Here is a 27,923-nt window from a genome sequence, read left to right as displayed (position 1 = left end):
TGCCAATTTCGATTGTTGTGCTTATATTGAAAGTTCAATTTTAACTCCTTCCAGGATATTGCCATTTTATTTTGTGTGCTTTTAATGAGCCATCAGTTGTTATTGCTGTGATTTTGGAGAACTACCATCTCTGAGAAATGCACTTAGGAGGAATTGAGGCGTGGTGTGGTATTGAATCTTGAACTTCAAAATTGAGGTTTTTTGTAAGAACTGCCCTTTTTGTGAACTGCTCTTTTATTATGCTATGATTATGTAATAACGACCAAGTTTTTATACATATTAAGGGCTTGCTTTCAGTGGCTTTCCTACATTTCCTGTATCATTGATGTATATTCAGTTCAACAAAAGTCCAATATTCACTAGTCGGTTAGTGGAGAGCTAAAATTAGCTCACGCGGATATAGGGTTTATGCTTTAGGTATTTAAGAGTCTAGAATAGTCGACCCTCAGAGCCTTAACTCGACTGCCTATAGAAATAAGCAAGGTGCCCCAGAAATAATTTTAGGGGTTTCATCATGTAAAATATTATTTAGTAAGATCGCAATATTGTCATAAAAAACGAACAAAAATATTTAAATTCATCTCCTATTTAGTTAAAAATTTTAAACGTATTCGCCTAAAACTCCTTAATTTACTGAAACCATTTAAGCATTCAATCTCAAATTCGCGCTTAATCTCAATTGAGACGAGTTTGCGAATGCAAGACCTGGGACAAAGATTTTAATTATATATAAAATTTATTTATAAGCAGGAATAAATAACAAAGGATAAGGCAATGAACAAAGCAGACAACGATAATTCTACTTTTGTTTGTGGATCGGAAAGTCTAACTCTTTGTTTTTGTATTATTAGTTCGTATAAAGGCACTACGACGTTCAAGACGTCCGTTATCATCAAGGCAAGATCACGAACCACTTGATGTTTTTCGCCCTCGCGCAATATGACGTTTCGGACAAACTGGTCGTAGCTTCCGGTAATAATGTGAAGCAAGGCAATCGCAATGACGGAAAACGTTTTGCGCGTGGTTATTTCTGTTTCTTTATTGGATAAATTAAGGATGAAGACTGTCGAGATAATCTCCGTGATGGTGAAGAACAGTTGGTGGTTCCACTGGCTGTAGAAGTCGTCGTTCCAGTAATTGACGTAAGCCCACCAAGCGTAGTAGTTGGAAAACACGGATGTGGAATAGAGGACGAACATTGACCACCGCAGACGACGATGGAATGCCAGCGAGGTCAAGTAGCGGACACTTTCGTACAGCGCGATTATCCCAGCGACAGTCAGCAGCCATATTTTCATCATGTTGTCCGTCGCGTTGAAGTACATGTGTTTGTAAGATGCGACGCCATTTTCATATGGACCTGCAAATAATAATGTGATGCGGGTAAGACGCTTCCCCTTGGTTGCCTTTTTGTGACTTCGATTATTTATAATTATGTTACGTAACCGCAGTTTGTATTGAAATGCTTATTTAATGCTAAACCCTATAACTGTCTAGTTACGGTTTATGTCATTTACTGACTTGAAACGCCTATTTTAAACATTTTTAATTCAGTTCTAAAAAATAAAAATGCATGCCGAAGATTAAGTTACAAAACACCAAACTCTTCCGAGATAGCTAAAAGGTTTAGAGAAAGGAATATAAAATCACAGAAATTGTCACTTTCCAGGGGCCACGTCTAAAAATATTCCGTTACGTCGACCGTAAACATCCTTATAAATTTCATGTTTGCTAAATTATTAGTTCGGGAGGAGTACCATAGGTTTGGAGATAATTACGCTACAGCGGTTGCGGAAGATTTTTTTGTGGGGGGGGACAAAGAATCGAAAATGGATGTCTGGGCTGGAGCCGACAGCGCTTGTTTTTTTGTCGGGTTATTTAATGCATACTTCCAGATTTTCTTTAACTTATAAGTTACCGATTTTAGTCGAATTAAACATCTGGTTTATTAACTAATCTAGAATCACACGAACTAGGAAATCCGACTAAATCGGTTAACAGAATGAAACTAGCCAAAAATAATTACGCAGAGTATTCACACAAATTTTATTTGATTTTACCATCATCCTTATGGTTAACCAAAGATTTTAACTCAACTCTTTATTATTGAAATTTTTAACTATCTCATTCAAATTCATTTTATCTAGTTCATCTTGATACGCGTGTAGTATGCAGAGACAATTTAAGCGGTATTGTGTTATCGTACTTCTAAGGAGTTGGGCATACGACGGTGACAAAACTAGCTTGGACGATACTAAAGAAAAGACTATGTCCTTACGAACGAAAACTGCGCACGTCGATTTATAAATTCATTTAATATTTTCAAGAAAAAAGTTATTTTAAATGTATATATATGTTTATATATAAATATACAGGTTGTTTCAAAATGTTATGTTAAAATTTTAAGGAGTTGTAGGGGGTAAGTTGAGAAAACTGTTTTTACACACAATCCTAAGGATTTTTGTGTATTAGTCTCACGTACAGTGTAGCCGTTGCCGATGCCGCCGATGACGCCGTGTCACGCATACCTCTTCAACGGTTAGGGCTAGGAGAGTCAATGATATCTCGTTCGAATGTACAGACATCGCCTTTGATAGCCTTTCATAAAGTTTTCAAATCGGAGCCCAAGAAGTTGGGCATTTGCCCAATTTACTATTTTCGGTGATTTCCTTTATGTGGTAGATATTTTCTTTAAAATTAAATCCGATAACGTTAAAAAAATATAATTGGATAGGTTAGGATTGAGCGGACCTACAACTTCGGTTATATCAGTAAATAATAAATTTAAGTACAGTTTTCAGGGTAATTTACGGGACCCCAATTTTCGTGGTTTTATATTTCCGCCTGAAAGTCGACATAACGTTCCTTAATTTAAGTCCGATTTTCATGAAAGTTATATTTTTGAATAGCTGTGGTTTACATATAACCTAGAATTGCAAATACGTTCCTTAAATTTAATTCCAAGTAAGGTTTTTTGGGCAGCGTATATGGACCCCCGCAATTTCCAACATCGTAAATCCGCGTGTTTATAGAGGTCTACGCTCCCGTTTCCCTCTGGCGTTTTTCAAGGCCGTTCTGAGTGGGCCGCGCTTTCAACGTATGACCAGAAGTAATAATTACCTATGACACTGATCAACCTAGTCTTGGGCGTATGACCAGAAGTAATAAGTGTGACGCTCAACGTAACAAATAAGTGTGGTCAGAAGTATCTAATAAGTTTGGTCAGAAGTATCTAATAAGTGTGATCAGAAGTAACTAATAAGTGTGATCAGGAGTAAGTAATAAGTGTGATCAGAAGTAACCAATTAGTGTGATCAGAAGTAACCAATAAGTGTGATCAGAAGTAACCAATAAGTGTGATCAGAAGTAACTAATAAGTGTGAACAGAAGTAACAAATAAGTGTGATCAAAAGTAACAAATAAGTGTGATCAAAAGTAACAAATAAGTGTGATCAAAAGTAACTAATGAGTGTGGTCAGAAGTAACTAATAAGTGTGGTCAGAAGTAACTAATAAGTGTGATCAGAAGTAACTAATAAGTGCGATCAGAAGTAACTAATAAGTGCGATCAGAAGTAACAAATAAGTATGAAACTGATCAAACTTGTCTTTGTCGTATAACCAGAAGAAATAAGTGTGACACTCAACGGTTGACTAGTAGTAACAAATAAGTGTAATCAGAAGTTAAAAATAAGAGTGACACTGATCGAAGGAATCTAGAACGATGCTTTCAAAGTATAACTAGAAGTAACAAATAAGTGTATATATGTGTGACCGTGGATATATTTTGGTTGTGATACACCGGCGTTGCAGGTTGCTGTGAATAGCTCAAACAAACTTAACACATTAGAAGGATTGTGTGTATTCTGACCGTCGTACGTCTTGTTTTCTTCATTTTCCTGCAATGAGTTAAAAGAGCGCCAGAGAGCTTCAAAGTGTGGCCTACTAGCCCCCGGATGTAGGCTGCAACAAGCACCAAACCAAGCAGCAGGGAAATGCAATTTCAGGGGTACGATGAATTTGCGAATGCGTGGGAATTGAGATAAAAAAAAAATGAGTAAATAAGAAATGAGCAATGAGTTTAGTTAAACACAGAAAATGTGTTTCCCTGTTGCTTGGTTTTGTGCTTGTTGCAGCCTACTTCCAGGCGTTCTTTTAACTCATCGTAGGAAAATGGTGGAAAAACAGGCATATTTCTCAACTCACCCCCTACAACTTCTAAAAATGTTGCATAACCTTTTGAAACACCCTGTATAACATTTGGGGGGGGGTACAAATACATACTTTGCACCCCCCTACTTTCGTTCAGGGGGTGCAATCCCCCCCCCCCATTCCGCCGTTGTATAAAAGTATTGGCAAATTTTATTTTACCTTTGAAAACGGTATCCCAGCAGGAATTGGAGCACTGGCGTCTGTCAACGGGATGTTCGAAGCTCTTCCAGAAATAATAAAGAACCGCGATGTGAGCTGGCGGGATCACAGCCGCTGCCAAAAAGGCCACGAATTTGGAAATGACGACTACATCGGCCGAGATCGGCAGCCTCCTTCCGCACACAAACATTCAACTCTATGATAACAATGACATATTGGCATTACATTACAATATAAGCTGGCTGTCCGTATCGAGGGGCAGATCACTTCCTTGATTAACGACGCACCCCTCAAAATATTAAATCCGATTTAATCGTGATTATTTTGATTAAATTCAATTTAATCACGATTAAGTTCATTAAATCAAGTTTAATCACGATTAAGTTCATAAATCAAGTTTAATCATGATTAGAATGTTTAAATCTGATTTAATCATGATAAAATGATTAAATCTGTTTAAAATGATTAAATCCTGATTTTGAAAAATTATATCGTGATTAGTATGATTAAATCGTACTTTAGTTTTGATTTTAATGATAAATTCTCGATTCGACCGATTATATTGATTAAATCGTGATTAAAATGATTAAATCGAATTAAAAAGATTAGATCATGATTAGAATGTTTAAATATCGTTTAAATGATTAAATCCTGATTAAAAAGATTAGATCATGATTAGAATGATTAAATCTCGTTTAAATCGTGATTAGATTTTCTAATCTTGATTACCCTGATTTAATCACGATTACCCTGATTTAATCACGATTACCCTGATTTAATCACGATTACCCTGATTTAATCACGATTATCCTGATTTAATCACGATTACCCTGATTTAATCACGATTACCCTGATTTAATCACGATTACCCTGATTTAATCATTTTACTATGATTAAGACGCACCCAAAATGGAAGTGACCTGCCCCTCGGTCCGTATTCCTTACGATGGATACACGTTCTGTACCTGTCACGAGATCTCGCCTTATTAACGGCCTCTTTCGGGATATTTTACATTTGAGCCTGTAAAGTGTTCAGAATCATTAATCAACTCGTTTCGGATTTAAAGTATACATTTAAACATACTATTGACGCAAACGAGGATTCCTGTAATTCCGTTCGAGTCTAGAAATGGCGAGATAACGCTTGTATTCAATTGGATTCTAAATTTTCCAACTCTCTTAATGGCAGCCTCGTCATCCGCGCGTGTTCCCAACTGATAAAAAAACAAAATAAAACCAAAAGAAAAAAAGCGAGCGAAATATTTGGGTAGCTCCCAAACTAGAAGGGCTTTATGTGTTATTTTAAATATATAAAAAGGTTTCAGAAATAATGTTTTTATTTATACTGGCGGGATAATTACTACGTTGAGACGATCTGCGGGTGTCATGGTCTAAGTTTACCGCGAGAGGGAAGTAAAAACGTTTCAATCGCGTGGGGAGACGTAGCTTTTAGGGAAGCAGTGAGATACTGCGCTGATGTTATTTTTTTAGGGGTTGGACAGCGTTGCCAGACTGTGGGAAATTTCCCATATTGTGGGAATTTTTGGGGTACATTTTGGCTCTGTGAGGAAAAGGTAATTTTTTTTCAAAAACGTTGATTTTCATGTATGCGGTTATTTATCCTATGTTTTTCTCAATTTGTCCAAAATTATCTACAGCAGTGAATTTTCGTAAATCTTGGGATTTTATAAATAATATAAATTAGGCGCCTCCTAATACTACAATCAATCAATGAATAGGCCTAATAACCAAAATGTTTAAAAATTGAAATTTTAATAAAATTTAAGTTTAAAAAGTTAATTTTCCAAACTTTTTGAAAATTATGGCATGTTTTTCGTTGAGTTTTTGTTGGGGGGGGGGGGGCTAAATAGGGGTGTGGGAATTTGTGGGAAATTTACTATTCAGCAATGGGAACTTCGACTTTCAAACATTGGCAACACTGGGTTGGATATTACTCTTAGTGCAACGCTAAAAATCGCCGTAAAATACAAACATTTTAAATTTTAATATTCATTGAAATATTCCAAAATTACCATTTCAATACTAAATTTAAGTACATTAATTAGAATCAGTTATTTATCTGTAATTTGATAATTTATAGCAAGTAGTGGAACCAAAGAAAACCACTTGGATGCTTTTGCAGCGCGAAATATTTCAATTTAATCATCCGACTAGAATCTTCATACGATTTCTCAGTTAAACCGGGGAGCTAAATTACTCGTCCCTAAATAAATATAATCTACTACAATCTCTACTAGTAAACGCTATATAGTTGTATAACTTATGATATTTGAAAATCGTTTTGTTCAATCCTAAAGGTTAATTACAATTAACATTTAAACTTGCCTAAGCCTTGGTCATAAGTCGGCGAACGTGTTAAATTCGTGAGACTACGATTTGAATAGCGACTCGGAATCAGCGTTGCCAGATCTAAAATCTGAAATTATCGTATCTAGGCATAATCAGGGAAATAAACAAAATGTCTATTATCATTATTAACTTAACTTAATATGTTTAAAAATGTTTTAAAAAAATGCGGTAACAGCTAGGAGTAATAAACTCATACTCAGGACTACGCAGCGCGTTCGGCAGAAAATGTATTTCATTCATTTTTAAGTACATGTAGAAGTTATATAAATTAATATAACCAAAAAATTATCGTACAATATCGTACGTTCAGGCAAAATTATCGAAATAATGGTACAATATCGTACGCCACAAAAATTATAGTACGGCCTAAAAATTTCCATTAAATTATCGCACTGTACGTCTGGCAACACTGCCCCTTTGCAAATATACGGCCGTTAAGCTATCGAAATCTCAACGAATCAGACACTAGGTTGGAACCGCTTCTGAAAAGACCTCTATTGTACGGTACATCCAGGTACTAAACTAGACTTGTTTAAGGTATAATTTCAACGAAGTCGGAATTTTGAAGTTAAAAAAATAAAACGTTTTGAAGATTCAAGAGCTTTGTTGTTGTAGCTAAGCAGAATATTCATCTATTTAACGAAGATAGCGAAGAAAAAAAGAACTAGATTGAATTAATGATAATTAGTTGGAAAAGCATATCTAACAAAAGAAAATTAATCTTTGGAAAAGTTTCAAAAGGTCTAATTTTTCAAAGAAAAGCAATATGTTTTTGACAAGTTAAAACCTAAATTTCTTTATGTAATTAAACTAAGGAAATATACTTTTCAAATACATAAAAATCCAAAGATAAGTAAAAATTTCGACAAATGAAGGTAAATGCAAATACATAGCCCAATATCAAAAGGTGCCCTTTAACAAGTTTCTAGGCTTCCCCCCACTGAAGTTTTATGAGTTAGAAAAGTTCACAAATAAACAGAACAAAATATTTTCTCAAGAATGGTTTTTGTTATCTATTATCCAGAATTATGCATTAACTATTTCGATTTCAAATCCAAAAAAAGGAAAATTTGACGCTTTTTTGCCCTCTACAAAACCTGTTTCCCCAGGCTAGACGTCGGTAACGGTTAATCATTATCCATGTTTAAATTGATCTTTTCGGGGGGAAAATGTAAACAAAGAAATTTACCGGTTAATATTTCGGAAAATGATAAAAAAACATGTATTATTCGGAAAATTTGAGCTTTTTATCGGAAAAACATCGTTTTTCCGATTAATTTGGCAAATTTATCAAAAAATTAATCGGATAATACAGAAATATAAATTACTTGATCAAAACTTTATACGAATAATTTTGAGAGCTTTATCTATTGAATAAAAGTTAACCATCCCCGACCTCTACCCCAGACCCAGACATACAAATTTATTGGCCCTTACGAAAATGATTGCCCTGAATGGTCAAATTTGGAACCAACTGGAATCAAGATACATTCAGTTGGAATCCAATTCGGTTTGTATCATATAATTTTCAACAAATCGGAATAACAATATTTTTGACACAATTATAATACATGAAATTCAATACATTTTGGATGGAAATTTTGATCCAAGTCAAACTTCAAGTTTCCCAATTTGGGTTTCATTTTTATCAAATCCGATTTACCATTTCCGTTAGGGTAATTTATCTATCGTCGATAAATTTGTTGTTATGTGGAAGATCATTTTCGCCGAAGAAAAATAATTGAGACCGATACTAAAAACACTTTTTAACGACTCAAAAGAAACAACAGGGCACTCTTAAATTATTTTAATCCTGGTCCTTAAGCACAGCTATGATGTATTTTATTTTTTTACTTTATATATTGATCTGCTGAAATACTAAAAATATTGTCTAATCTAAAATAGCCTATTTAAAGATATACAAATACGATTCTATATTAAATTTTTCTGAAAACCAAAGTACAGATTTCTGAGAAGTTCAAGAGAAACACAAAATGGCTTCAGCATGAATCCACGCGGAATATTTTATATGAAAAATCAAGGGTTTTCTCATATTCGATAGACCTATACTAACTAAATAAGCGCATACAATTTAAGTTTAAACTGTTCGTATTGAGTTCTCAAATATTCAACCCCCGTAATACATATTCAAGGACCTCTTCACACCAAATCTATCTAATTATAACGTAATGTTTTCTGCTGGCTCCAGTAGTAATGCTTTCTCCAATGTTTTTATTTGATTAAATAAATAATACCATTAAAATAAAAAACGACTGATAAATTATTGAAATTAAATGTTTAGTGACTTTAAAATAAGGTTATGCCTTGGGTATTAGCCTAGCTTATTATTATTATTATTAATCTTATTATTCTTATTATTATTATTATTAAAGACATATGAAATGTGTTGAAAATTTTCCACCATTTTTATAGCAAACATTATTTTCACACAAAATATCCATTTCTGGTAAACAATCATTTGTATAGAAAACCTTATCTAATTATAAAACCTTTTCGGGTATGAATAGTAACTTTGTTTCAAAATGGAACCTTTCTAATTTTAACAACTTTTTATATATCATTTAACGTCATTGTAATCAGGCTTTTATTTCGCACCAATATAATCCGGTAGATCTTAATAGTTGTGCAAAAGCTTGTGGGTTGGTTATAGTTGTGCAAAAGCTTGTGGGTTGGTTATTCTCTAGCAAAATGTACCACTTTGTCTATGAAGAGATTCATTAGAGATTTTTTATCTTAAAGTCAAAGGGAGCTTTAACTTAATTTAATCCACTTAATTATTTTAAGTAGGATAACATGCCTAACGAAGGCGTTATGGACTTTATATACACCCAAAAATTTAAACAGTTACATAAAGCGCGTTGGGAGTTTTCTCTCATATCAAAGATAATCTATACCTACATGTACATACTCCCGAATTACCTATGGGCGACGGTAGAGACACTCGATTCCCTACTTGCGATTATCCGAACTGGAAGGCGACAATGGTTTGAAACGTTCAAAGATAATATAAATAATAAATCTATAACGGGAATGGTAAATTTATATTATTTTCCTGATCAGATTTCATGGAATTTTGCTTTCTAAAGGTATTTCTTTAAAGACAAATGTCTCTCCACAAAACTGTAGGTGAATCAGTACACGATATTTCCGCAAGTGCATAGCTAACTTCATTATCACTAAATAGTGCTAAATAATGTTCACAACAACCAAATTTACTTAATTGTTCAAAACACCCGGATGAACAAGTGGCTAATTCGCGTTGTATGATTGTTCGTTCTTTCGCCTGATTCCTCGTAGATCACGTGGAGGCCGTTCCTAATTATTATAAATCCTTTAGTTTCTAAAAATAAAGTTTTAAAAATTCAAACAAAAATTAAATTTACCTTTAATATATATTAATATATTTCCAGGTACTTTGTATGGTTCTAAAACTAGAGGTCACTGATCGTATACGCGTACTGGCATGACCAGAAATGATATTTCACATAAATTCCAATGTATCGAGGCAAAAGGAATTGGACCCACCTTTTGATATCAGCGCATAAACCAAATTGTTTTTCTGATTATTTCAATTTCGTTTCGTGCCCGAAAGTGATTCGTAACAGAATTTTAAAAGGCTGATGTTTATGAAGTAAAAAAAATAAACGTTAGCTTATAGCAGGATTTCTTCAAGGAGTAATTATAACTCGCCCCAGAAGTCCCTCTCAGGTCTCCACTTCATTACGCTCGTCCCTAAGATAGAATTTTGGGAAAATTCCAAGAAGTTTTTATCTGTGGTGGTCTAGCCACGTGTCACACACGGCGCCTTGTTGTTCGTCGATAATTTTACATCGGCTCTAAAGGGTTCCAGCAACAGGGATGGGGTAGACCCCTTCTAAATCAATTTGGGCCTTTTGGAAAGTTAGGAAATCAATATTTACACCTATGACAGAGATGGCTTATGTTGGATTTTTGAACAAAACCCTTTGTTTTTTCTCTCGCTTAATCTCAAGATAAAAAAAAACAAACACTAGATAGTTCCCTAACTTAGTGACAGATGGCAATCATGTCGGTTTTTTATCTTTACTGTCTCTCAACTAGATCGATACTTGGTTTAACTTCATTTTTAAATCTGTAGTTAAAGTCGCGGTATTTATTTTAGAACAGCGTAAAATTAAAATTCGTATTATATTCAACAAAAAGCATTTTAAAACAAGTGGGTAAATGTGTTTCGCTACTAACTCTCTAGATGTCACAATATGTGTATCTAAAAATAGGGTGCAGCTGCTGAGAGGTGGGAACCTGCTGTCGAAACCTCAAAGTATCTATTAACGAAACTCACGCAGATAAAAGAGATTTTAGTTTTCTAGTTCATTTCTAATAATGTTTCACCTTTGACCCCTCATAAAGCTGTGAAAATAAATAAAAGTTGAATCTGAGTGGTGTTTTCCCCGTTTCACACCCCCTTGGACCAAATATGACTTCACACTTTTTACACACAATCCCTAGGGATTCGTGCGTACTGATTTCATATACAGTGTAGCCGATGCCGATGCCGCCATGTCGTTCATATCTCTTTGACACATTTTCTTGATAGCCCAATATTTAATTTTGAGACAGGGTGCCCAGAACTTTAGTAGCGCCCAACATTTTCTTGATAGCCCAATATTGAATTTTGAGACAGGGTACCCAGAACTTTAATAGCGCCCAACATTTTCTTGATAGCCCAATATTGAATTTTGAGACAAGGTGTCCAGAACTTTAATAGCGCCCATCATTTTCTTGATAGCCCAATACTGAATTTTGAGACAGGGTGCCCAGAACTTTAATAGCGCCCAACATTTTCTTGATAGCCCAATACTGAATTTTGAGACAGGGTGCCCAGAACTTTAATAGCGCCCAACATTTTCTTGATAGCCCAATATTGAATTTTGAGACAGGGTGTCCAGAACTTTAATAGCGCCCATCATTTTCTTGATAGCCCAATATTGAATTTTGAGAAAGGGTACCCAGAACTTTAATAGCGCCCCACATTTTCTTGATAGCCCAATACTGCATTTTGAGACAGGGTGCCCAGAACTTTAATAGCGCCCAACATTTTCTTGATAGCCCAATACTGAATTTTGAGACAGGGTGTCCAGAACTTTAATAGCGCCCATCATTTTCTTGATAGCCCAATATTGAATTTGAGAAAGGGTGCCCAGAACTTTAATAGCGCCCAACATTTTCTTGATAGCCCAATACTGAATTTTGAGACAGGGTGTCCAGAACTTTAATAGCGCCCATCATTTTCTTGATAGCCCAATATTGAATTTGAGAAAGGGTACCCAGAACTTTAATAGCGCCCAACATTTTCTTGATAGCCCAATACTGCATTTTGAGACAGGGTGCCCAGAACTTTAATAGCGCCCATCATTTTCTTGATAGCCCAATATTGAATTTTGAGACAGGGTGTCCAGAACTTTAATAGCGCCCAACATTTTCTTGATAGCCCAATATTGAATTTTGAGACAGGGTGTCCAGAACTTTAATAGCGCCCAACATTTTCTTGATAGCCCAATACTGCATTTTGAGACAGGGTGCCCAGAACTTTAATAGCGCCCATCATTTTCTTGATAGCCCAATATTGAATTTTGAGACAGGGTGTCCAGAACTTTAATAGCGCCCAACATTTTCTTGATAGCCCAATATTGAATTTTGAGACAGGGTGCCCAGAACTTTAATAGCGCCCAACATTTTCTTGATAGCCCAATATTGAATTTTGAGACAGGGTGTCCAGAACTTTAATAGCGCCCATCATTTTCTTGATAGCCCAATATTGAATTTTGAGAAAGGGTACCCAGAACTTTAATAGCGCCCAACATTTTCTTGATAGCCCAATACTGCATTTTGAGACAGGGTGCCCAGAACTTTAATAGCGCCCAACATTTTCTTGATAGCCCAATACTGAATTTTGAGACAGGGTGTCCAGAACTTTAATAGCGCCCATCATTTTCTTGATAGCCCAATATTGAATTTGAGAAAGGGTACCCAGAACTTTAATAGCGCCCAACATTTTCTTGATAGCCCAATACTGAATTTTGAGACAGGGTGCCCAGAACTTTAATAGCGCCCATCATTTTCTTGATAGCCCAATATTGAATTTTGAGAAAGGGTACCCAGAACTTTAATAGCGCCCAACATTTTCTTGATAGCCCAATACTGCATTTTGAGACAGGGTGCCCAGAACTTTAATAGCGCCCAACATTTTCTTGATAGCCCAATACTGAATTTTGAGACAGGGTGTCCAGAACTTTAATAGCGCCCATCATTTTCTTGATAGCCCAATACTGAATTTTGAGACAGGGTGTCCAGAACTTTAATAGCGCCCATCATTTTCTTGATAGCCCAATACTGAATTTTGAGACAGGGTGTCCAGAACTTTAATAGCGCCCATCATTTTCTTGATAGCCCAATATTGAATTTTGAGAAAGGGTACCCAGAACTTTAATAGCGCCCAACATTTTCTTGATAGCCCAATACTGCATTTTGAGACAGGGTGCCCAGAACTTTAATAGCGCCCAACATTTTCTTGATAGCCCAATACTGAATTTTGAGACAGGGTGTCCAGAACTTTAATAGCGCCCATCATTTTCTTGATAGCCCAATATTGAATTTGAGAAAGGGTACCCAGAACTTTAATAGCGCGCAACATTTTCTTGATAGCCCAATACTGAATTTTGAGACAGGGTGCCCAGAACTTTAATAGCGCCCATCATTTTCTTGATAGCCCAATATTGAATTTTGAGAAAGGGTACCCAGAACTTTAATAGCGCGCAACATTTTCTTGATAGCCCAATACTGAATTTTGAGACAGGGTGCCCAGAACTTTAATAGCGCCCAACATTTTCTTGATAGCCCAATACTGAATTTTGAGACAGGGTGTCCAGAACTTTAATAGCGCCCATCATTTTCTTGATAGCCCAATATTGAATTTTGAGAAAGGGTACCCAGAACTTTAATAGCGCCCAACATTTTCTTGATAGCCCAATACTGCATTTTGAGACAGGGTGCCCAGAACTTTAATAGCGCCCAACATTTTCTTGATAGCCCAATACTGAATTTTGAGACCGGGTGTCCAGAACTTTAATAGCGCCCATCATTTTCTTGATAGCCCAATATTGAATTTGAGAAAGGGTACCCAGAACTTTAATAGCGCGCAACATTTTCTTGATAGCCCAATACTGAATTTTGAGACAGGGTGCCCAGAACTTTAATAGCGCCCATCATTTTCTTGATAGCCCAATATTGAATTTTGAGAAAGGGTACCCAGAACTTTAATAGCGCGCAACATTTTCTTGATAGCCCAATACTGAATTTTGAGACAGGGTGTCCAGAACTTTAATAGCGCCCATCATTTTCTTGATAGCCCAATATTGAATCTTGAGAAAGGGTACCCAGAACTTTAATAGCGCCCAACATTTTCTTGATAGCCCAATACTGCATTTTGAGACAGGGTGCCCAGAACTTTAATAGCGCCCAACATTTTCTTGATAGCCCAATACTGAATTTTGAGACAGGGTGTCCAGAACTTTAATAGCGCCCATCATTTTCTTGATAGCCCAATATTGAATTTTGAGAAAGGGTACCCAGAACTTTAATAGCGCCCAACATTTTCTTGATAGCCCAATACTGCATTTTGAGACAGGGTGCCCAGAACTTTAATAGCGCCCAACATTTTCTTGATAGCCCAATACTGCATTTTGAGACAGGGTACCCAGAACTTTAATAGCGCCCAACATTTTCTTGATAGCCCAATACTGCATTTTGAGACAGGGTGCCCAGAACTTTAATAGCGCCCAACATTTTCTTGATAGCCCAATACTGAATTTTGAGACAGGGTGTCCAGAACTTTAATAGCGCCCATCATTTTCTTGATAGCCCAATATTGAATTTGAGAAAGGGTACCCAGAACTTTAATAGCGCGCAACATTTTCTTGATAGCCCAATACTGAATTTTGAGACAGGGTGCCCAGAACTTCAATAGCGCCCAACATTTTCTTGATAGCCCAATACTGAATTTTGAGACAGGGTGTCCAGAACTTTAATAGCGCCCATCATTTTCTTGATAGCCCAATATTGAATTTTGAGAAAGGGTACCCAGAACTTTAATAGCGCCCAACATTTTCTTGATAGCCCAATACTGCATTTTGAGACAGGGTGCCCAGAACTTTAATAGCGCCCAACATTTTCTTGATAGCCCAATACTGCATTTTGAGACAGGGTACCCAGAACTTTAATAGCGCCCAACATTTTCTTGATAGCCCAATACTGCATTTTGAGACAGGGTGCCCAGAACTTTAATAGCGCCCAACATTTTCTTGATAGCCCAATACTGAATTTTGAGACAGGGTGTCCAGAACTTTAATAGCGCCCATCATTTTCTTGATAGCCCAATATTGAATTTTGAGAAAGGGTACCCAGAACTTTAATAGCGCCCAACATTTTCTTGATAGCCCAATACTGCATTTTGAGACAGGGTGCCCAGAACTTTAATAGCGCCCAACATTTTCTTGATAGCCCAATATTGAATTTTGAGACAGGGTGTCCAGAACTTTAATAGCGCCCATCATTTTCTTGATAGCCCAATATTGAATTTTGAGAAAGGGTACCCAGAACTTTAATAGCGCCCAACATTTTCTTGATAGCCCAATACTGCATTTTGAGACAGGGTGCCCAGAACTTTAATAGCGCCCAACATTTTCTTGATAGCCCAATACTGAATTTTGAGACAGGGTGTCCAGAACTTTAATAGCGCCCATCATTTTCTTGATAGCCCAATATTGAATTTGAGAAAGGGTACCCAGAACTTTAATAGCGCGCAACATTTTCTTGATAGCCCAATACTGAATTTTGAGACAGGGTGCCCAGAACTTTAATAGCGCCCAACATTTTCTTGATAGCCCAATACTGAATTTTGAGACAGGGTGTCCAGAACTTTAATAGCGCCCATCATTTTCTTGATAGCCCAATATTGAATTTTGAGAAAGGGTACCCAGAACTTTAATAGCGCCCAACATTTTCTTGATAGCCCAATACTGCATTTTGAGACAGGGTGCCCAGAACTTTAATAGCGCCCAACATTTTCTTGATAGCCCAATACTGCATTTTGAGACAGGGTGTCCAGAACTTTAATAGCGCCCATCATTTTCTTGATAGCCCAATATTGAATTTGAGAAAGGGTACCCAGAACTTTAATAGCGCGCAACATTTTCTTGATAGCCCAATACTGAATTTTGAGACAGGGTGCCCAGAACTTTAATAGCGCCCAACATTTTCTTGATAGCCCAATATTGAATTTTGAGACAGGGTGTCCAGAACTTTAATAGCGCCCATCATTTTCTTGATAGCCCAATATTGAATTTTGAGAAAGGGTACCCAGAACTTTAATAGCGCCCAACATTTTCTTGATAGCCCAATACTGCATTTTGAGACAGGGTGCCCAGAACTTTAATAGCGCCCAACATTTTCTTGATAGCCCAATACTGAATTTTGAGACAGGGTGTCCAGAACTTTAATAGCGCCCATCATTTTCTTGATAGCCCAATATTGAATTTGAGAAAGGGTACCCAGAACTTTAATAGCGCGCAACATTTTCTTGATAGCCCAATACTGAATTTTGAGACAGGGTGCCCAGAACTTTAATAGCGCCCAACATTTTCTTGATAGCCCAATACTGAATTTTGAGACAGGGTGTCCAGAACTTTAATAGCGCCCATCATTTTCTTGATAGCCCAATATTGAATTTTGAGAAAGGGTACCCAGAACTTTAATAGCGCCCAACATTTTCTTGATAGCCCAATACTGCATTTTGAGACAGGGTGCCCAGAACTTTAATAGCGCCCAACATTTTCTTGATAGCCCAATACTGCATTTTGAGACAGGGTACCCAGAACTTTAATAGCGCCCAACATTTTCTTGATAGCCCAATACTGCATTTTGAGACAGGGTGCCCAGAACTTTAATAGCGCCCAACATTTTCTTGATAGCCCAATACTGAATTTTGAGACAGGGTGTCCAGAACTTTAATAGCGCCCATCATTTTCTTGATAGCCCAATATTGAATTTTGAGAAAGGGTACCCAGAACTTTAATAGCGCCCAACATTTTCTTGATAGCCCAATACTGCATTTTGAGACAGGGTGCCCAGAACTTTAATAGCGCCCAACATTTTCTTGATAGCCCAATATTGAATTTTGAGACAGGGTGTCCAGAACTTTAATAGCGCCCATCATTTTCTTGATAGCCCAATATTGAATTTTGAGAAAGGGTACCCAGAACTTTAATAGCGCCCAACATTTTCTTGATAGCCCAATACTGCATTTTGAGACAGGGTGCCCAGAACTTTAATAGCGCCCAACATTTTCTTGATAGCCCAATACTGAATTTTGAGACAGGGTGTCCAGAACTTTAATAGCGCCCATCATTTTCTTGATAGCCCAATATTGAATTTTGAGAAAGGGTACCCAGAACTTTAATAGCGCCCAACATTTTCTTGATAGCCCAATACTGCATTTTGAGACAGGGTGCCCAGAACTTTAATAGCGCCCAACATTTTCTTGATAGCCCAATATTGAATTTTGAGACAGGGTGTCCAGAACTTTAATAGCGCCCATCATTTTCTTGATAGCCCAATATTGAATTTTGAGAAAGGGTACCCAGAACTTTAATAGCGCCCAACATTTTCTTGCTAGCCCAATACTGCATTTTGAGACAGGGTGCCCAGAACTTTAATAGCGCCCAACATTTTCTTGATAGCCCAATACTGAATTTTGAGACAGGGTGTCCAGAACTTTAATAGCGCCCATCATTTTCTTGATAGCCCAATATTGAATTTGAGAAAGAGTACCCAGAACTTTAATAGCGCCCAACATTTTCTTGATAGCCCAATACTGCATTTTGAGACAGGGTGCCCAGAACTTTAATAGCGCCCATCATTTTCTTGATAGCCCAATATTGAATTTTGAGACAGGGTGTCCAGAACTTTAATAGCGCCCAACATTTTCTTGATAGCCCAATATTGAATTTTGAAACAGGGTGTCCAGAACTTTAATAGCGCCCAACATTTTCTTGATAGCCCAATACTGCATTTTGAGACAGGGTGCCCAGAACTTTAATAGCGCCCATCATTTTCTTGATAGCCCAATATTGAATTTTGAGACAGGGTGTCCAGAACTTTAATAGCGCCCAACATTTTCTTGATAGCCCAATATTGAATTTTGAGACAGGGTGCCCAGAACTTTAATAGCGCCCAACATTTTCTTGATAGCCCAATATTGAATTTTGAGACAGGGTGTCCAGAACTTTAATAGCGCCCATCATTTTCTTGATAGCCCAATATTGAATTTTGAGAAAGGGTACCCAGAACTTTAATAGCGCCCAACATTTTCTTGATAGCCCAATACTGCATTTTGAGACAGGGTGCCCAGAACTTTAATAGCGCCCAACATTTTCTTGATAGCCCAATACTGAATTTTGAGACAGGGTGTCCAGAACTTTAATAGCGCCCATCATTTTCTTGATAGCCCAATATTGAATTTGAGAAAGGGTACCCAGAACTTTAATAGCGCGCAACATTTTCTTGATAGCCCAATACTGAATTTTGAGACAGGGTGCCCAGAACTTTAATAGCGCCCATCATTTTCTTGATAGCCCAATATTGAATTTTGAGAAAGGGTACCCAGAACTTTAATAGCGCCCAACATTTTCTTGATAGCCCAATATTGAATTTGAGAAAGGGTACCCAGAACTTTAATAGCGCGCAACATTTTCTTGATAGCCCAATACTGAATTTTGAGACAGGGTGCCCAGAACTTTAATAGCGCCCATCATTTTCTTGATAGCCCAATATTGAATTTTGAGAAAGGGTACCCAGAACTTTAATAGCGCCCAACATTTTCTTGATAGCCCAATACTGAATTTTGAGACAGGGTGTCCAGAACTTTAATAGCGCCCATCATTTTCTTGATAGCCCAATATTGAATTTTGAGAAAGGGTACCCAGAACTTTAATAGCGCCCAACATTTTCTTGATAGCCCAATACTGCATTTTGAGACAGGGTGCCCAGAACTTTAATAGCGCCCAACATTTTCTTGATAGCCCAATACTGAATTTTGAGACAGGGTGTCCAGAACTTTAATAGCGCCCATCATTTTCTTGATAGCCCAATATTGAATTTTGAGAAAGGGTACCCAGAACTTTAATAGCGCCCAACATTTTCTTGATAGCCCAATACTGCATTTTGAGACAGGGTGCCCAGAACTTTAATAGCGCCCAACATTTTCTTGATAGCCCAATACTGCATTTTGAGACAGGGTGCCCAGAACTTTAATAGCGCCCAACATTTTCTTGATAGCCCAATACTGAATTTTGAGACAGGGTGTCCAGAACTTTAATAGCGCCCATCATTTTCTTGATAGCCCAATATTGAATTTTGAGAAAGGGTACCCAGAACTTTAATAGCGCCCATCATTTTCTTGATAGCCCAATATTGAATTTTGAGAAAGGGTACCCAGAACTTTAATAGCGCCCAACATTTTCTTGATAGCCCAATACTGCATTTTGAGACAGGGTGCCCAGAACTTTAATAGCGCCCAACATTTTCTTGATAGCCCAATACTGAATTTTGAGACAGGGTGTCCAGAACTTTAATAGCGCCCATCATTTTCTTGATAGCCCAATATTGAATTTTGAGAAAGGGTACCCAGAACTTTAATAGCGCCCAACATTTTCTTGATAGCCCAATACTGCATTTTGAGACAGGGTGTCCAGAACTTTAATAGCGCCCATCATTTTCTTGATAGCCCAATATTGAATTTTGAGAAAGGGTACCCAGAACTTTAATAGCGCCCAACATTTTCTTGATAGCCCAATACTGCATTTTGAGACAGGGTGCCCAGAACTTTAATAGCGCCCAACATTTTCTTGATAGCCCAATACTGCATTTTGAGACAGGGTGTCCAGAACTTTAATAGCGCCCATCATTTTCTTGATAGCCCAATATTGAATTTGAGACAGGGTGTCCAGAACTTTAATAGCGCGCAACATTTTCTTGATAGCCCAATACTGAATTTTGAGACAGGGTGCCCAGAACTTTAATAGCGCCCATCATTTTCTTGATAGCCCAATATTGAATTTTGAGAAAGGGTACCCAGAACTTTAATAGCGCGCAACATTTTCTTGATAGCCCAATACTGAATTTTGAGACAGGGTGTCCAGAACTTTAATAGCGCCCATCATTTTCTTGATAGCCCAATATTGAATTTTGAGAAAGGGTACCCAGAACTTTAATAGCGCGCAACATTTTCTTGATAGCCCAATACTGAATTTTGAGACAGGGTGCCCAGAACTTTAATAGCGCCCAACATTTTCTTGATAGCCCAATATTGAATTTTGAGACAAGGTGTCCAGAACTTTAATAGCGCCCATCATTTTCTTGATAGCCCAATACTGAATTTTGAGACAGGGTGCCCAGAACTTTAATAGCGCCCAACATTTTCTTGATAGCCCAATACTGAATTTTGAGACAGGGTGTCCAGAACTTTAATAGCGCCCATCATTTTCTTGATAGCCCAATATTGAATTTTGAGAAAGGGTACCAAGAACTTTAATAGCGCCCAACATTTTCTTGATAGCCCAATACTGAATTTTGAGACAGGGTGCCCATAACTTTAATAGCGCCCAACATTTTCTTGATAGCCCAATACTGAACTTTGAGAAAGGGTACCCAGAACTTTAATAGTGTCCATTTCTGTTATTTTGGCATTCCTCCACTAAACACTTTGACCGATGTAGTTATAAGGCCATATAATGTATCAATCGATAGAAAATGCCCCCACCTTTTTGAAATTTCGGGAAAAAATTTATACACAATGACGGATACTTCCTATTTTATATCAAACAGCTTGAGAAGGAGCCGCGGCTCGAAAGCTCGCTAGATTTCATTTTATTTTAGTATCCGTCATTGTGTAATAAACGTTTTTCGAATTATTTATTACCGAGGAAATTATGGTTTTAAACATTTTGGAAATTTGTATAAATTTCGGCGATTTGAGCCCAAAACTCGAGCAATAACCATTTTTAATTTTGCCCATGGCCTATTGTTTGATTTATCATATTATTCACGTTCCCCGCGTATTGGAGCTTTCGCTGTATTTTACCTTAGGCGGCCAAAGTCTGAAATCAGGTGCTAGTTTTAGTAGCGAAGTGTTACCTTTTACGCTTTAATCAATGGCCATGTTTATTTAGAAGGCGTTGTAACGGATTTTTCGCGGGGTGAGTGGTTTGGGAATGCGCTCCTTTTCGTCAATACTGAGGCTCTTTCCATGAGCGCACCCAGAGCGACCTTTCGGTGTCGACGCATCTGAACGGTCATGAAAATTACGCGACGCGATATCGCCGCCTGTTTCCATTGTCGAATCGAACCCCCACTGATGAGTAGATCGCTCCATTTGTAGCGCTACTAACTGGCACTTTGAAGCATTTATCCTAATATCTTCTTTCTAGCTCAATGCGGTTGATTAAGTCAAACTCGGTTTTCACCCAAACTATTTGACTTACGCTTACGCCACAAATTTATACGTTCATATAAATGTAAATTTGACGGTGAAATTAGTGAAGCAGTTTGGATATATAATTCAGATTGTACCTGATCATGTGAGAAAAAGATAACGGATTGATATGTTCAGATAGAAATTAGAAGCGCTAGATTTACCAGTTGTTTTTCAATTCGGAAATTGGCTAAGAGGCACACCGAGTATAGAAGGAATAAGGAGAGAAACACCCAAAATGTAGTGAGAACGATGCGATGACCGTTTCCAAGAAACAAAAAGGAGCGATATTTTCTCCCCGGAACACCTCTTTTGTCGTGCCAAGAAGGTCGACCACTTTTATCGCACTAACCCGTTTCCATGACCGTTCAGATGCGTCGACACCGAAAGGTCGATCTGGGTGCGCTCATGGAAAGAGCCTCATTGTTCTTAGATTACTATAATGCGCTTATTAAGTGTACAGGGATATCGTTAATTTGTTGAAATTTTTTTCTTTAATATGCCAGATGTACTTACAACATCAGGAGGATTGTGTGTACTCAAATGTCGGTGCTTGTTCAATCTTTATATTTTAACCCAATTACTAAATAGAGCTGTTTCTGAGCTTGATCGATAGACTTAACCTCGGACTTAACCATTCCTTACCGTCAAGGTTTCGTTTTGTGTATTATTATATAATTATATAATCTATTGGACAAAAGCATGTTAATTACTTCGGGCCTAAACTGTACAATATTCTAGATAACGATATTAAAAACTGTACTAATATTAATATTTTTAAGAGAAAAATTACTAAATGGTTAATATCTTATGGTTATGATAAATTGTATTATTTATTGTATAATGATTTTTAACTACTAATTTGGTATACATTTTTCTTATTTTGTCTCGAAGTCAACATGTAACATTTTTTCCGTGCCCTTCCACGCACAAGTGTTTTTTCGTTTATGTGGAATGGGAAAATGTAAAAAAAAAAAATAGTAACAACAAAAACATCAATAAATTATAAATTATTATTATTAAAAAAAATGTGAAGCTCGACTATGATTAGAGTGTCGAGGTTTGATGTTCGGTCTGGTTAAATATCTCTTAATTAAGCACTAAAACAGCATTTCGAGGTCTTTCGAGATCATGGGAACTTTTTTTTCGGAATCTTTTGCGGCCCTTACTTTTAGGGCCCGCCCAGGACCCTTTATTAAGTAAGGAATGGTTAAGTCTCAATCGATCAAGCACAGCAACAGTACTATACATGTATAGTAAATAGATTAGTGGTTAGCGCTTTCGCCTCGCAGCAAGAGGAGCCGGGTTTTATCCAAACTTGTGGCACTGGGTGAAAACTCTGAACAAATCCTTCTGCATTGAGTTTGCAAATTATCTCTCCGCTAGTTAAGGGGTTTTCCATAGAGTTCTTCGGTTTCCCTTTCCCAAAAAACCTTGTCGAGGTTAACGGTAATAGCTAGTGTAGGGAGCTAATAACTCGCGTGACATGTAGGGCTTGCTACCACCCTCCTACGCATTGTAACCCGGCCACCTGATTAAAAGCATTATAAGTCGCTATAGATGAGTTGGGCCTAAGGTGGTGCCAACGGTATTAGCCTAGCTGATTATTATTATTATTAGTATTCTTATTATAAAGAATTGTGAAAATGCATATTTGGCCCACGGGGTTGGAAACGGGGAAAGCACCCCTCGGATTCTATTGCACGTTTGGGATTTAGGTTAGAACATCATCCACTACCTTTGAGCAAAAATTCAGTTTTCTCCAAATATATTCAAGGTCCGAATATAGATTTTATTTGATTATATTTTATATTAATTTCCATTCAAAAAAATTACTCGCCCTGGGCTAAATTATTTCTTAAGACCTTTGCGATCCCCAACGGTCAGCCTTTGTATGTCCGTTGTCTAAATTCAACTACAAAATAATCAACCAAAACTATTAATTTCAAAAGTATAACATAGGCCTATTGAAGTCTGAAAATAAGATTTTTACTGACAGTGACTTGCTGTTAGGTTTTAGATATTGTAGCTACCGTATGATACGCGATGTGGCGATGAGTCAAATTACTTTAGACGTAACTAAAAGATACAGAATATTAAATGAGCATAAATAATATGTAACTAACTAAACCCTTATCCCTAGAGTAGAAGCTGTTTGGCTGGCCTTTCCGGGGCCCCAAAAAGGGCTGGGGGCCCTGGGCTGTAGCCCATTTAGCCCATGCCTTTAGACGGCCCTGATTGTGACGTTTGATGGCTTAAAATTTCAGATAATTTACGTAAATTAAGAAATAAAAATGTTTAGTTTTTAAAATAAATTTATAATCAAAAATTTTAAATATAATGAAATATTTATTTTAAATTTTCTATTTAAACGCGAATATTTTTATTTTGCAATGCTTTATGGGTAAAAAATGAACACATAGTATATTAACTATCGTATTATCAAAAGTGGATATGACTTTATACAAAAAGTGTCGCTCTCTCCATCGGCTAAGTAACGGGTTATTTCTATGGCTCTCCCCTCGTTGGCGGATGACTACTATTTTCCCGCCAGAGTTGAAGCCGATTATCGTAGGTACGCAAGACCTTAAAGAGGCTCTGCCGTGATTAAACAGAGTTCAATGAATTTCAGTCGTAACATTTCGCGATATCTTTAAAATTTGCTTTCTAAAATGAATTTTTATTTCAATAATTCAGTTTTTTTAATATGTAAATAATTATTAGTTCAATTTGTATTTCAGAATAACAATTTGATCTCGTAATGCAATATTGGGCCAAGGCTTGACTGAACTGACTTTTTTTCAGTTGCGCTTTTTACACTGTGTTGATTGTGGTTTTAATACAACCTTGGATTAATAATAGTAGTTCCTACCTGGATATATCACTTGGAAAAAACCTGACAAGCAAATGACTTTTGCGACAGCAGCGCCGCTTCGGCGAAGTTAACGGAGAATTTCCGAAACTGCCGTAACACGTAACTTTTACAAGGCAGAACCCGTAACAAACACTTAGGAAATGCACGCGGAACGCTAGAGTGATAGATCCAGGTAGGAACTACTATTATTAATCCAAGATACAACTGCTAACTGGGCTGCAGTTTTCTTGCACGGCATTTTAAATTTTCAAATTCGTATCTAAATTAACTAAAACTTAATTAAACTCGCACTAAACAGTTACAACCTACAAATTTTCGCTATAACAGAAGTAAATGAACCTTAACGTGGGGAGATGAAAATCCATCGGAGTCCCACCCCCTTTAGTTCCCGCCAAAAATTGCACTAGGGAATTGTGGGTATCCACATTCCATTTACCCGGCATCACCTTCTAGTCGATAGATGGCGATAGTGGAGCTATGAAGGTGCGAAATTTGAAAACGTCGATTAAAGGGAGATCTCGTATGGAAAATGCGCTTAGTATGAGAGATATAGCGGTCTGATAACTTCGGTTCATTTACTTCTGGCTACAGTAATCAATAACACCGGGACTGACCTTCAGATTGTACTACTTTGTTTTAATTATCACGTGGTTTAGCTATTCGAGTTATTATTGGATAATAAAAATTACGCGTTGTCTGTTATTATTTATGCTTAAGAAATATCATGACAAACATAGCCAAAGGTACGCAATTAAGCGAGATCGAGACTTTTTGTACGAAATCATATCCACTTTTGGTATTATTGATGAATTCGGTGCCTACCTCCACCCAATGAAGCCCGACAGAAATGCTTAGAATCCCATTGTACAAGGCTAAACTGAAAAACCTTTGTGTACAAGACCAAGTGAACGATTCAGAGCTTCGGCCCAGGCCAAATACTGTACATGCAATACGCTTCAACCGCAATTAGTGTCTCTATTTTTCTAATATCTACATTTTGAATCTTAAAGGGGAACGGTCAAGCTTTAACCAGTTAGTTCGCCCTATAGCCCATTAAAAACTAAACTTTATGGCGAAAACCACATCAAAAAATATTGAGTGGTTAATTTTTAATCAAATAAAGAAATTTCGGGAAATCGAAAAGCGCGCGTCCGCCGCGACACCTGGGGTACGTTCAGAAACAGTCAACGGAAAAGAAAACCGATGGATTTATATTTTCCACCGATGAGCTTTTTCGTCAAAATTACGTCGTAAGTTGCTGAACGCTTTTATTCAGTCATCGGGGTTTTTAAAATAGCGTAGCATTAATAGTAGTTTTACGTCAGTAATGACGTGTGTCATCGGAAAAACCGACTATCTCTTTCGGTGACTTCGGTGTCTCACCGATGACTATCGTGACGTCAATATCCGAAATTAAAATGCCGTTCAGTAAAACACCGGTGTCAGCGGTGACTCAGCGGACTCACCGTTGAGCGTTTCTGAACGCAGCCCAGGGAGGCTATTCTCTAATTTATCTCGAAGGCGATCACTTCGATCGAGAAGTCATTTCTCGATAAACGCTATTCTATACTTCATCGAAATCGACTTCGAAGTGATACAACTCGACTCTCGACAAGCGAGTAGACCACGTGGGTTCTACATATTTCCGGTTGTAATCGCGCATAGGCTCTCTATTTTCCGACCAATAAGAATACACCATCACAAAAACAGCTGATTACAAACGCACATGTTTTATAGTTTAGAGAAAGGATATTTATTTTCATTGTAATACTGCAGTATAAAGGATTTATTGTTTGGTAAAAAGTTTTGGTGTAAAGAATTGGTTGTGTTTTTTTAGTGAAATTTCTTTTATTAGCTTAGAATTATCTTCTATAAAGAAATAAATTAATCGCTGAACTAATTTTTTCAATGTCGGAGAGACAAAGTCGTGTTTCAGTTTCCCAGCAAGAGGCAATAGTGGAATTTTTGTCTCATCATGAACAATTCAAGCCGAGATATAGCAAGCGACATTGCTTTTTTCCCTAAGAAAGTAAGAAAGACGGTTTGGGTAGTGGACTAGTGGTAGCTTTTTGGCAACACGGGAGAAGGGTGGGGGAGGGAGTTAAAAAGAACTACCAGCTCGATGATTGGTTGAAAGCGATCTCGTAAGCTTCGGACACGACGAGATCGACTTCGAGAAGTCCATCGAATTCGAGTAGCATTTTTCGACAAATATTTTATAGAATAGCGTTTTTCGACATCTCGTGAGAACGATTCGAGATCGAGAACTGCTTACAGAATAGGGCCCCAGGTGAGAAGTCGGTGAGACAGAAAAACAACGTAAAAGCGCGCGCTGCTGAAGACGCGAAAATTTGTTTTGCAAGCGCGGCGCGTTCCAGTTATAAGAGACTTAAGCCTAAATTGCGCGATTTTAAAAGTTAGAATAGTTCGCAAATCGCTCATACGGGGTTAGGAGCGCTGGCGGCAGCCCCAGCGTTGCCAGACGTACCATAATTATTGTACAAAACAATAACATTAGCCCAAAATTTTGGTCGTACCATAATTTTAGGCTTGTACAATATTGTACGCTTATTTACAATAATTTTAAAGTTGTGTACCATAATTTCAATAATTTTAGTTTAAGATGTTTTTTTCCAGTCTCGTCAGTTTTTTATTTGGTTATGGCAGTTCGGGGAACTTCGGCTTCGGCCGTAAGCCCGGGTCTCGCCCATAGACTATGGTAACACGTTCACTTTCATAAGAATCCTTATTTCCCACCCTGGTCTCAGTTCCCTTGTTCAGTGCGCCCATGGATATTCTATGTACCGCGCCAAATCCTATCGTTATCTGCTTATCACTTGTCATTGGGTTTGGAGTTCTTTGGACAATGGAGAAAGAAACTACGAGACCTCTAGCACGGGCCGATTGTTCGAAGGGCGGCACGAAAATCCGCTAGAAGCGGCAGGCGTTCAGCCTGGTTCGTAGGCTTTTAGCGACTCCTATTTTAAGACAGTCATTACGGAATTTTTATAAAGTTATAGTTGTTCCATTCATTAAAAGGTGGCGACACTCTACTAGGCACAAAGGTGTATTGTTAATCTTTTGATAAGATAACCATATTTTTGGAAAAGCTTGGACGTTCCCCTTTAGCGTTTATTTTGAGCAATGATGTGGTGTACGCTTCCGTTTTTGGCGGGAAATATACTGCCATTGAAAACCGAATAGGCACACGTTTAACTTTACTTCCAGAACGATTATTTCACTCGAAAGGGAAATATTATATACACTTATGGTAATTATAAAATATTTTTAGTAATTTCATAAATAATTACCGTGTAATCTGTCGATCGAGGCCGCACTTGGGTCTCTAAATTTACATCAACGGCAAACAACTTTAAATCTTCTGATAATTATGTCACTGCTGGCAAAAATGTAATTAAAAAAACCCGTAACAAGTGAATAGCCAAAACAAGCAGCCGCGATGTAGACGTACTTTGTGCGAGGAATCGAGGAAGTTCGTCGAATGCTGTTCTCCGAATTTAACGACGACGGTTGCGAAACACGGATAAGAATCGCGACCTTTGCGCACGAGCAAACCGTATACGAAAGTAATTCAGCTTATCGGGAAAATGTCTAGCGAAAAGATTAGAATATAATTTCTACACGCGCATTAATAGACGTTAAAATAAATGGGGGTGGAATTTTAAACCGTCATTGCCACTTAAAAACTGGACACTAGCCAG

At 37.4% G+C, this 27,923-nt stretch overlaps 1 protein-coding gene across 5 annotated transcripts; it reads right to left on the bottom strand.

The window, feature by feature from the left end:
• Nucleotides 1-246: 246 nt before the first annotated feature.
• On the bottom strand, nt 247-27,852 carry LOC149939313 (uncharacterized). 5 transcript variants are annotated; one of them, XM_090178957.1, is made up of 6 exons: nt 27,674-27,852; nt 27,513-27,601; nt 5,454-5,583; nt 5,335-5,390; nt 4,370-4,565; nt 247-1,360 (listed from the first exon to the last, which is right to left on the bottom strand). In XM_090178957.1, the coding sequence occupies exons 5-6, from the start codon at nt 4,557-4,559 to the stop codon at nt 741-743; spliced, it is 810 nt and encodes a 269-aa protein (XP_090035083.1). In that variant the 5' UTR covers nt 4,560-4,565; nt 5,335-5,390; nt 5,454-5,583; nt 27,513-27,601; nt 27,674-27,852; the 3' UTR covers nt 247-740. The 5 variants fall into 5 exon arrangements, with proteins under 5 accessions (XP_090035083.1, XP_090035085.1, XP_090035082.1 ...); XM_090178959.1 differs by having other exon boundaries at nt 5,315-5,390; nt 27,513-27,598; XM_090178956.1 differs by having other exon boundaries at nt 27,513-27,598.
• Nucleotides 27,853-27,923: the final 71 nt, after the last annotated feature.

The sequence above is a fragment of the Leiobunum rupestre genome, chromosome 6 (assembly GCF_980474605.1).
Source record: "Leiobunum rupestre chromosome 6, qqLeiRupe1.1.hap1, whole genome shotgun sequence".
Lineage (NCBI taxonomy): Eukaryota > Metazoa > Arthropoda > Arachnida > Opiliones > Sclerosomatidae > Leiobunum > Leiobunum rupestre.
The sequence above is the reverse complement of the archived record's forward strand: the minus strand, read 5'-3'. Positions and strand labels throughout refer to the sequence as shown.

What these genes read in the sequence shown, in the direction of transcription:
- LOC149939313 (XM_090178957.1), bottom strand. Translation starts at nt 4,559, where the DNA reads ATGTTTGTGTGCGGAAGGAGGCTGCCGATCTCGGCCGATGTAGTCGTC. An exon ending in CTGGGATACCGTTTTCAAAG is followed by an intron (nt 1,361 to 4,369) that starts GTAAAATAAAAT and finishes TATTATTTGCAG; the next exon opens with GTCCATATGAAAATGGCGTC.